The sequence below is a fragment of the Elaeis guineensis genome, chromosome 5 (genome assembly GCF_000442705.2).
Source record: "Elaeis guineensis isolate ETL-2024a chromosome 5, EG11, whole genome shotgun sequence".
NCBI classification, from domain to species: Eukaryota; Viridiplantae; Streptophyta; class Magnoliopsida; order Arecales; family Arecaceae; genus Elaeis; species Elaeis guineensis.
The window spans coordinates 6312516-6324844 of record NC_025997.2 but is presented as its reverse complement, the minus strand read 5'-3'; the positions used below and the strand labels follow the sequence as shown (position 1 = coordinate 6324844).

At 36.9% G+C, this 12329-nt stretch overlaps 1 protein-coding gene across 2 annotated transcripts in view; it reads left to right on the top strand.

Moving 5' to 3' along the window:
• The window catches only part of LOC105044695 (anaphase-promoting complex subunit 1), a 62683-nt gene that overhangs the window by 20852 nt on the left and 29502 nt on the right, over nt 1–12329 (top strand). For both annotated transcript variants that reach the window (XM_073257274.1, XM_073257275.1), the window contains exons 11-18: nt 1376–1835; nt 2051–2383; nt 4549–4632; nt 5065–5157; nt 5263–5322; nt 6392–6490; nt 6648–6788; nt 11227–11307. In XM_073257274.1, the coding sequence (XP_073113375.1) occupies nt 1376–1835; nt 2051–2383; nt 4549–4632; nt 5065–5157; nt 5263–5322; nt 6392–6490; nt 6648–6788; nt 11227–11307 (1351 nt within the window). The remainder of the gene's footprint in view (nt 1–1375; nt 1836–2050; nt 2384–4548; nt 4633–5064; nt 5158–5262; nt 5323–6391; nt 6491–6647; nt 6789–11226; nt 11308–12329) is intronic.

Here is a 12329-nt window from a genome sequence, read left to right as displayed (position 1 = left end):
GGCCAATTTTAAAATTTATATTTAAGTGATATGCCTCAACTCCTTGGGTCCTATAGTTATGCTCGATTGTTAAGCATCTATTGTCAACTTCCTTCATCTTCTCTACTCCTTCCAGGTGGTAGGTAGTTTAGGGTTATTTTCTGATCGATTAGCTTAAATTTTAATTAATAAGGCACTCTCCCTATTCTTTAGTCGTTCTTTAATATTTTGTGTGATGCCCTCCTCTTTCCTGAAGTTTTCTTGGATAGGAATTTTACAGAAGTCTTGAGTAACATTAGATTGATATCTGGCCATGGAAATCTCCTGTATCATTTCATACAGTCTTCTCAACTTATTCTGCTTCATAGCTTACCAAAACGTAGGCAATATGCATGAATGTTCGTGATGACAATAATGACTTGATCCATACATCTTATGCTTCATTTTTTTATTTGTATGCCATGAGCATACTGATTATATCAGTTAGTTTCTGAAGTTTGTTTTAATCTCAAAATTGGTCCCTTTCTGGTCGGAGTAATTCAGAGTTAGGGTACAGAGAGCCATTATTAGATTGCAGAGGGATATGCTTAGATTTGACAGTGAGCGTTCCCCTACCTCACTTTGATAGGGCATGATGAGCCATTATAGATGGCAAAGTGGGTATTCTCAGATGTGATTTGCCCTACTCCACTTTCTTTTTGCTCAAATTTTTTTGTAATGGAGTATTTTAACTTGGTTGTTTGAAATTGATGAAATTAGTCAAGCAGATTTGAGTGGGTAAAAATGACCTGCTTTCCTTAATTCTAAGATCACAGCTGATTGAAACATGGTAAAACTAAAATAAACAGCTTCTCGGTTGTTTCCCAGCTTTAGCTGTCCTTGCTATGATTTTCTGTCTGCTATATCACATCTAATCACTGAAGTTAGTTTTTTAGTCTATCGACATCGGAACAACCTAGCCATGTTTCATCTAGATGGTGTCCTCTGTGGTGTACAGTTGATACAGTTGCAGTGGAAGATTGTGCAAGATTTTGCAACCTGTTGTCAACCTCCTGACAGCCCTCTTCCTCTTGGTGCCATTCTTAGCATGGACCAGTTGGCTGATGAGGAAAGCTAAATTTATCTGTTATGCTATGCATACTTATTCTATAGCCGGGTTGCATGCTAAATTCTCGGGACTAGACATCTACCATGATTGGTACTCGGCTGTTGCCAGTGTCCATTGCCATCTGGTTTTAAGTTGTACAAATATTTTCTGTTGCAAAACTGAACTTTCTTTCTTGTTCTTGGCCCATTTAAGTGACTGCCATGCACTATCATTGCTGTAGACTATCTGGATCCTAGAAGTTTGGGAACTTACTCTCAAAAAATATTGACTTAATTGGTTTATATGCAGAGATGTGGAGCATCTTGTTGCTTTATTATGTAACATTGCTGCTGCTTTGGGTGAGGCTGGCTATGTAGACTACTATGTTCGTGACTTTCCACTTGTCTTAATTGAAGTTCGTTCCTTCCCTTCCAGCACTGCTCCAAGAACTCCACCATGCCTTTTCAGATGGCTTGAAAATTGTCTGCAGCAAGGATGTTATTCTGCTAATTTAAGTGACCTTTCTCCTCTATTGTATAAACATAAAAGTTGTGCAGTAAGCTGGGCCCGAAAAATAGTTTCCTTCTATAGTCTACTATTAGGTGCAGAAAGAAAAGGCAGGAAACTCTCAACTGGAGTATATTGTGAGATTGCTAATGGATCAGCGAGGACGCCTGAAGAACTTACTGTCTTGGCCATGGTTGGTGAAAGATTTGGGCGCCAACAGCTGGACTTACTGCCTGTTGGTGTATCTCTTCCCCTGCGTCATGTGAGTTGTCTCTTGCTCTTATTGCTTGTTGCTTAATTTTGATGGAAATGTCAACTGCTGTTTTGTCTCTTTCACATCTGTTTTGCCCTAGTTGAGTTGGTTGACAAGTATTCTGGCAGGCTTGAGTGCTTATGTCTTGATCTGATAAGCCCAGTTTTCTTCTTTTATTTGGTGTTGGAACTGAAGATGACATATAAACTACTTTTTATGTCCAGGCACTGGATAATTGCCGAGAATCACCTCCAACTGACTGGCCTGCAGCTGCTTATGTGCTGGTTGGCCGTGAGGATTTAGCCATGGCATGTTTGGGAATGTTGAGCAGAGATCATGAATCTCAGACCAGAGCAAATTTAATATCCATTTCTGTACCATACATGCTTCATTTGCAACCGGTGACTGTTCCTTCATCAGTTTCTGAAGTCACAAGATTGGATGGTATGAAATCAGAGGACTCAGATTCTCCCTGTAAATCTGTCGAAGATGGTATGGAACACATCTTCAACTCAGGCACACAACTGCGTTATGGCCGTGATCTGCGCTTAAATGAGGTTCGGTGCACCCTTGACTGCCTTCAGGCACCTATTTTAACTGCCATGAAAGATGTCATCTCATTATTTGAATGCAGTATTAGTTCATATGCAGTATTAAACAGAAAAATTACATTCACACATATACACATGTGTATGGCTATATACGTTTATATGTTTTTTTCCTTGGGCTACACCTCATGGTAAGCGAGGTGGAGCAACTCCTTTTGCTTGAAACAAGTTTTAATTTGAATAAAATTTACTTTCATGAATTTTAGACCCCTCATGCCTAGTTTTAATAGAAGATATGCACGCATATTTATGTATATATATTATATCGTTAAAGAAGAGGAGGAGGAGGAGGAGGAGAGAAGGAGAAGTAGAAGAAGGAGAAATAGGAGAAGGAGAAGGAGGAGAAGTAGGAGAAGGAGAGGGAGGAGGAGGAGGAGGAGACGGAGAGGAAGAAGGAGAAGAAGAAGGAGATGGAGAAGAAGAAGAAAAAGGAGGAGGAGGAGGTGCAGGAGGAGGAGGAGGAGGAGAGGAAGAGGAAGAGGAAGGCGAAGGTGAAGGTGAAGGAGAAGCAGGAGGAGAAGAAGAAGGAGGAGGCGGGGAAGATGGTGAAGAAGGAGGAGGAGGAAGAAGAAGGAGAATGAGGAGAAGGAGGAGAAGAAGAAGAAGAATGATTTCATGGAAAAGAATGATTTCTTGTATCTAAAAAGACTCTTCCGATTTTGGACTTTACTAGACCTAAATCCGGAAGTGATCTTAAAACCCAATTGTGTTCCTGGAAAAGATTGCCATATCGTATTCATCTAGAAGAAAAACAGAAATTGCGTTTTCATAATGGTCTTATATATACGTATGCATATGTATATATATTTTCTTGGGCTGCACTTCCTGGTAAGTGAGGAGCAACCCCTTTTGCTTGGAGCAAGCTTTATTTGAAAATGATTTACTTTTATGGATTTTGTATCACTGTTGCCTTCATATCTTTCTGCAAGCACTGTCTATCAATACCATTTTCTATATACAGTGAGGCAGGTTGCTTATGTGAAATTTTTAGCTTACATGACCTATTTGAATTTTATTTTGTTTAGATGTTGTTTCTTGTGCACTTAAGCAAGTGAATACCTATAACCTTTAATTGCATACTACAATAAGTGATGTTGCAAGAGTTATGATTGTTTTGTTGATTATATAGGAGATAACCATGGATTGGTCAGTCCGTGATCAAAATCTATCTCCGATCAATTTGATTCATATGATGGATTGTGCACTCTTTTTAAAATTGTATGTCATGTCTATATAATATCTCCTCTTACACACACACGTGCCTATGTATGTAAAAAAAACTATATATGCATCTCTATTATTAGAATATGAACTCCTTGTGCTTTTGTCTGTGAGGCCCTCTTTGTGGGACTGCCCCATCTGTGAGTTGCTTTTATTATTAAAAAAGGCTTTGTTATCCATGAGTGTCACTTTGATTTCTGCTTGAGTGGGAAACCCATTTGTTTGTCCGGCATCATCTCTGCCACTTGGATATAAATTCTCCTAACTTCCATAGTATGCCCTACTTTAAGGGGGAATGAAAAAAGAATTGCACTAGCCAGAAGTGGGAGTATGTTTGTCAAGTTATACAAAAGAATAGAAATCTTCAATCATATTAGGGATCTTTGCAATCTGTGCTTCTTCTAATGCGCATTGCATCTGCCCAAACTGGACCAATATTATAACATAAAAGTCTTCATGTGTCATCACAGGGGATGTTGTGTGCTGGACTATCACAATGATTTTCTGATCAGGACGCAGTTATTGTTATCATACAAACTCAATTGTTTGGGATGACAAACTCGACTCATCTTCTGTTTACACCCTATGTTAATAAGTACTGGCCGGTTCTCTTTGTGCTCTGTGGGAGAGAAACAAGTGACATGGACCAGCGAAACATAGGAGTATATTTATAGTTACATATAATGAAAAAGAAACCCATAGCTATTCATGCATTCTTTCTTTTGTGTGAAGGTTAGTTTTCATTTGTGTATGGATATACATATTTTAGTTCATCATATATGTTTTTATTGCATGCCATCCTAAAATCTGAACTTGTTGCGCCTACATGATTACAATATTTTTTAATTCAAATTCTGTTGGCATGTAATGTAGCTATAAATTTTGTTACATAGGTCAGACGCCTCCTGTGCTCGGCGAGACCTGTGCCCGTTCAAACATCTGTTAATCCTAGTGCCTCTGATCAGGATGTTCAACAGGTATGCTTGCTTGTTTGATTATTCTTAGTGAAACATTGTACTAAAATGGTGTGCTTTGGTCATTTCATATTTTTTGAAGAAATCTCATGGTTTTCAAAATAAACTGGATGTTAGAAAACCTTATGTATAACTGTAAAGCTAAATCTGTTTGTATGAGTTCTAATTAGATTAATATTTTTGATCAATGTGGCGGATATAGCATTGTTATTGGCTGTAGAAGTATATGGGAGGACATAATTACAGGTGTCAAAATACAAATATAAGATGATGAGAAGAAAATTTGTACAAACTTCCAAGTATTCTTAATGTCTCAATAATTCCGTTAAAATGAATCCTTAACTTTTTTTTGTATTTTTTATTATGCTCAATAATTTGACGATCTTATTGTCTATATTTTCAATTTGTTTATATGAGTTTTCTATCCCGTTGCAGCATCAACTATGGAATCTTGCGCAGAGGACTACTGCTCTTCCTTTTGGGCGTGGGGCATTTACTCTTGCTACCACTTACACTTTATTAACAGAGGCACTTTATCTTTCACATGCTTTATCAGTTTTGTGGTGATAGTGGCATATATATATAGGTGCTGAATGTTTCAATGTCTGACATATCTTTTATCCATCTTTACAGGCGCTTGTTGTTCCAAAGCTTGTTTTGGCTGGCCGATTGCCGGCACAACAAAATGCAACAGTACGTTCTTGTTCTATTATGTAGCAGAAATATGTTTAGGTCTTTCATTGTTCTCCCATGTTTCATTTTTCTAGCCTGCCCCTCTTTATTAGTAGATATGTTTATCATCATTGGTAATGTCACTTGTTTGATCTCTAAATGCCTTTCTTGATGTTGAAAAAATTGCTCATTATTCAAAAGATTATCAGGTAGTGCACTATGTTTATTATATGCTAAACTCACACTTAAGATATGGTGATTGGCAAGGCCCAATTCATTTAGATGTGCAATAGGTTTATCCTTTGGCTTGGCCATGTAAGTTCTTTTCTTCACTCTAGCTTATATAATTGATCATGTTGAGAGTTGATATTATCTTGCACATGCCTGATGTTACAAGACAATTAAGGTTTATGTGTATAGCCTCACATATAACAAGTGTGCGCCCATGCTTATGGACTTCTGCACATGCTGTTTAAGGTGCAAAAAAAATCTTTTGTTTGTTGTTGGATATCTTGCTTGCACTGTAGTGAACTCCCATCATCCCTGTGCTTCTAAATAAGGCCTTCAGTACTATAGTTTTATAACTTCTGTTTGTATATCCCTTTGTTGCTGCTGAGCACCGCATAATGGAATATTAGGTAAGCCATTATATGCTTTGATTTTCAGGAAGAAATGTGAGAAAGAGCAGCATATATATGTTATAAGCTCTTATACCATGTGAATTGTTGCAGGGGGAAAATTTATTGGGATTAGCAGTGCCTGATCTTATTGTATTCATCTTTTGAGCTACCCTATTAAATATGTACTAGTTCTTATTGTATTTGCTGATATTGATAACATGCAATTATTCTTTACAGGTAAAAATTTGCTTCTTGTGTGCATGGTTGATGTAACTTTCCATTCATTTATTAGTATTCATGTTTGTAGAGTGTTGTCATATCAATTTTTTTTTCGAGTTTACCTATTCTACTTTTTCTGGTAACATACTTGTGTAAAATGGTATTATATGATTATTTTTTGAATTTCCCTTCTATCATGTGGGATCCAAAGAGTCTGAACTGATATTTTTACTTATGGCATTCTTAAGTAGGTAAACATAGATCCAAATATAAGAAATATGTCAGAGCTCAGATGTTGGCCTGAGTTTCACAATGGTGTTGCTGCTGGATTGAGACTGGCACCCTTTCAGGTTCATCCTAAACTTTTAAGTAGCGTTTTACCTCTCTCTGTGTGTGTGAATGCTATGAATCTATGAATATTCTTGATGCTTAACATCTTTTCACTCCACGAAATGGTTACATGTAAAAAAGCTATTGATACTAATCTTTCTTTCCTATTTTATACAGGGGAAAATGTCAAGAACATGGATACTTTATAATAAACCTGAGGAACCTAATTATACTCATGCAGGACTTCTTCTAGCATTAGGCTTGCATGAACATTTACGTGTTCTAACAAGCACTGATTTATATCGGTATCTTTCCCAGGTATCTCGTCATTTCCTTTTTGTTTGTATTATAGGTTTGACATCAATCTGTAGTTCTTTTTGATTTGTTAGTTGATCATTATTACTTCGGTTAGAATGTATACCATTTTTTCGAAGAATATTATGATCAGACATTTTCCTGAATTATTTTAGTACTTGCATGTTCTTAAATATGCCTCAGAAGCTTTTTATGGACTCTTATCATCTGTGATCTGCATCTTCTATTAGACATATGATCTATCTCATGTTGAATAGGGACATGCGGCCAGTTTATTAAAGTTTCAATAATCCTACAATGGAATATAAGTTCTGGGTAACATTTTTATTTGTTCAAAGACGTTGGTAGTTCCTAGATCGCTGGTGGTTTGTTGGTTGATATTGCTTTATGTCGTCATACGAGAAAACACTCAAAGTAACTGTCCAGCTTTTGTTGTACGTTCAAAGGGAAGCTGTGAGATACATACAAATTGAGTCTTGTTGAGCTGTCTCCTGAAATTTTTGTCCACTGTGTTTTGGTCAAAATAGAAATTGATCATCCTTTTTGGAATATTTTCTTTGTTAATCTAAAGGTTTCTTAAAAAAAAGGATATATTTGGTTTGTTTCTGATATTGTCTGTTATTTGGTTTTCTTTGTTGAAATGTCTATCCATTCTAATGTTAAGTTCAGAATTTCAAATGACCATATGTTCATTCCTTTCTCTGCTGCTCTCACAACATTTAATGCTTATATCCTCAATTTCGTCCTTTCATATTGAGTACCTGAATTCAGAATTCCATATGCCACCATGTTCATTTGTTTGACTCTGCTGCTCTGGTTGCTTTCGGTGTCTTCCTCAGTCTCAAATTGCTACTATTATTTTCATATTAAATACTTAAGTTCAATTTTGTGAAGGATGTAAGCAAGGGAAGTACCTCTCCAAAATTGGATGTAGATTTATCAAGCCTTTCTATTCTAAAAAAGATCAGGGAATCATGGCCATTTTTAATATCTTTCGTGTGCATCTAACATGCCAGACTCTAGTGACTTAAAGTACCGTGGTAACCTCTTTGATGACTGCTAATCAAACTGGCAGATTAGAAATCTATATCAGATTTCTAAGTTGTTTGAAAGTGTCATGAACTTCGTATCTTGTTATTCTTCATGGTTTCATTAATTTTGATGATCTGATGGTTTTTAATTATTCATATTTGATCTTCCGAAAACTGCATTTCTACATTCATTGTCTCGATATACCTGATCATGATGTGTATGCTTTTTGGTCACTCTATTCCAATCCATTCTATCCTATTCTTCCATCTTAAACTTTGATTGCAACTTATGTTGAGACTATGATGATATGTCAGTTATCTTGTTATTTGCTTTCCAAGATTCTTCGTTGTAGTTGTTCGATGGTTTATGAGGCATTGGGATGGTCATCATCAAGAAATGCTGTACCGCCCTGAACCGCCTGACTCAGGGTGTACCAAACTGAACCAATGGAGAATCGGGATCGTTCACCCTGCTGGCTCGGTAAACAGGCCGAGCCTAGTTAAAATAACCCATGGTTAGTCTGTTGGCTTCAATCAGCCGAACCCATTCCCCCTGGTTAGCCTATTCGGTTAAATAGGCCACACCCCTACCTCAGTTCGTGATTTTCCCGCACTCGAGCAATGCTAGGGTTTGACAATTCGTTAGGGATTTTGTGGAGCGAAGAACAGGGTGGCGGCAAAGGCAATGAAGGCGGACGATGAAGGTGATGAAGGCCTAGGAGGGGCTTCCCCTCTGCTGCATCAAACGTAGGCCTCTCCCTCCATCTCCCTCTGGGCTGTCCCTATTTCGGTACACCCTGGAATGGCGTGGCACTACCTGTCGAACCAAATGCTGGCTGGCACGACCTCCTGTACTGGTTCGATGAACCTTTTGGTCATGGTCCAATATTGTATGATAATGAGCATTATATGAAGCTAGCTTGCGGCTAGTGAAATGCAGATAAGCATGCCACAAAATGGCAGTGAACTTGCTGGATCTGTCAGTTAGGCATAACATTTGCTGTATGGCCTATTCTGATATTGTCAGTCTATTAGCTCATCTAGAATTCCTATTTTGGACATCAGTCCAATCAAGATTCCAATAAGGTGCACAACACTCCTTGTTTTTGCATGAAGTGGAATATAATACTTGAAAACATCTGTTTAATAGACTGCTATTTGAGCGTTAACCCAATGTGGAAGTGATATATTACTTAAATACCTCTGTAGGCCTGATGTATTTGTGTCAAACATTAAACACATGAATTTTAGCATCGATCACTTTAAAAGCGAAAAACAACGGCTTAACCATATGCCCATTCAGAAAAACCATCTTTGAGATGCGATTTTCTTATTGCGCTTTATTTAATTAGTGTTGTTGATTTTTTGGTTAACTTACATGTAACCCCCAAGTATTTTTTTCATTGTTTCTTTATATTAATCGCCTTTATAACAATGCATTATAGTTGCTGTACGTGTGCTCGGCTATATTCTTAGTTTTGAGAAATCCCAAATCCAAATCCCAACTTTATAATGCTTTATGTTATCTATATGTTGAATTTGAGTCATTATATTGGCAGATTCTCTACAGCAACCTTTCTTAATCAGAAATTACATGGTCAATGTGATGCCCCAAGCCTCTCTGTCTGTCTCTCTCTCACATATGCAGAGACAGTCACAACCACTCTATTTTTATTTTTATTACTTTGCCATGGTCAACTATTTCAAGCAGAATGCTGCTACTTTTTTTCTCTTTGGTGGGGCTGTAGTTGCCATCTTTTAGCAATTACTCTTCTATATTTGTCACTGCTCCCAAAAGGCTTTGTGTGGTTGCCAAGTTTTATAATCTGAATCTTTCTCCACATGATTATGGTTATAAATTGACAATAGAAATAAGCAATTATCAAGCTTGCATTGTCTTTCTTATTCCACATGTTATTATTATAAAATCAAACTTTTGTTATTTGTCATTCTCCTTCCATAGCTGCAAAAGGCCATTGATTGCCTGGCCTCTTGAATTTTTATAGCATATACACTTCTTGAAGCAGTTGATGTGTCTTTGGTAAGTGATTGATCCAGTTTAAATTTTATGCAAAATGTATAGTATCCTTTACATTTGCGTAAACTTTCCTTTATCATATTGCACACTGCATACAGGTAATGTTGCATGCAGCATGTCTTTCTTCCGGTTAGAAATTGCAGACATTACCCTTTTGATGTTGCAACCAATGTGCAGCCTCATGTTAAGGGAGTAGAGGAGGGATATGGACACCATATTTCTGCCATCTTTCCATTTGGTTGTTGGAGTTTCTGTGTATAACAAATAAATTTCGTAGATAAATTTGGAATTCATCTTAAATCTATGGTATGCTTGTGTTTTTTTCTGAAATTTGTCATCAATGTAATAGCATTTGTGGCACTTATTTATGTTTGCCATTAATTTGTTTATCCTGATTTCATAGCATGGGATGCAAAACATATATCATCCATATGGATCTTTATAATCTATGGGGTGTCAAACTGTCCTATTTCAAGTCTAATTCTTCTGGTGTGAGCTCAAGTTCAGTTGAAGTTCATGTCACATGCACTTTTATTAACAATATTTGCATGAGGATTATTTCTTGGAAATTTTAATTGAAGGTTAGCTCTTCAAATGGCAGAGGACCTGTATTACCATTTATGTCCAGTTAAAATCTTACTGCTGGTATCCATCTTTGTTTGTATCATTGGAAAATGCAATCCAAGTGCAACTATTGGCAACAATTTTAAGGGTTAGCTTTGGTACTAATGCTCATCATCTATTCTGAGCATCAATTATTATGTTAGCATTGTGTTGCCAATGAACTTTTCGTTGTGCTCTTGTGAGTTAGTGTCATACTTCTTTCATTTTTATCTAGAAGAGACTTCCCAAGGCATGGATCCTGGTTTCCTGTGGGTGTCTGTTCGAACAAAAACAAACTAGATCAAGTGTTCTCCACTCTACTCATAGCCAAAGGCAAAAGATGAAATAATGTATTTCATTGAAATATTCACTCGGCGCTAACCATGTTTACGCCCTTTCATTTGATGATTCACAAATTCTTAGAATGAATCATTATTAGTCTGACTAGAGAGTTTTCATTGTGATATCACTTGCCTGCATCAAATTTATCATTGTTCTGTTATTTGGCTTTCAATGGCCAGCCTATTCGTTCTCTTGCTGCTTCTCGTTTCTCTCTTCATGCCCAGCTTATGTCTATCTTTATTTTGAAGAAACTATTTAGTTCTTGTGACTGCTACTTTAAGATATTGGAAATAAAGTTTGAATACTGATTACTTTCACTTATGTTGCCATTTTGTGCTGCTTAGCTTGCAATACTATTCTAGACAATAGTCATTCTTATATATGAATTCTATCCTTTTGTTTTGTTGTTTGTGGGACTCGACCATAGGAGCACGATATTACTACTCTTGGAATATTGCTTGGCATGGCAGCATCTCACAGGGGCACAATGAATCCAGCTATATCAAAGGTAACATATTTCATCAGAGTGCTTTCTTTTTTGACAAACCTTGATAATCTTCTTGCTATTATTAGTTTGTGCAATAAAATTGAGTCAATGCAAGAGGGTGAGCCTTGGTGCAATGGTAATGATGCTCCATTGTGACTTGGGTGTCATGGATATGAAACATGGAAACAGTCTCTCCACGGATGGGGTGAAGTTGTGTACATTTGACTCTCCCCAGGATCTGTAGTAGTAGGAGACGTGTGCACGTGGTCGCCCTAATATAGTCGATGCAAAAAAAATTGATGTTTTTTTGGTGCATATGTTTTTCTGGACATTTTGGCTGTACACTTGTTGCCATCAGATAAATGGTAAGTGACTATTAAACCACTGGACATGCTGAATCAGAAAGTGATTAGTGGAACTTTGTCAGATGGTCTAACCTTCATAATTCTTGAAAGTTGATATTTAGGCCACTTTTTTCCCTTAAAAAAGAGATATGTAAGTCATTTTTATCCCAAAATCATCTACCTTCACTGTCATTTTGAAGATGTAGCTAGCAATGGTTGTCTACTTCTGCAATGCAAAATGGATTTGTTAGTTGCAAAAGTAATTTTATATATTTTCGAACAACAGTGATGTATATCTCTATGCACTCTTTGCTGTATTTTGTGGTCCCATTGATGCTAGAATCTTAAATCCAGGGGTACCCTACAATAAAGTACAATTCACTATTAAAGTGGGGAAGAAGAAGAGAAACTAGAGGGTTGGGAGGAGCCCAACTCTTAATCTTGGAGCTTTTAGTGGATGTGGTGTTGGATTTTCTTCAAGTGCTAGTACATGTGGATTTCAAAACTTTTTTAAATTCAAGACGCAGCGGAAAAATCAGATTAAAACACTTTTAATCGAAGCATGCATTCATCATATAAAAGCACCTATGGATCTAGTTCATATGCTGAAATTAACATAAACTGATTTTAGGATGAATGAAGAAAGTCTATAATCAATTCACATACCTGAATTGCTTTCTCTTTTGCCTCAAACCTGCA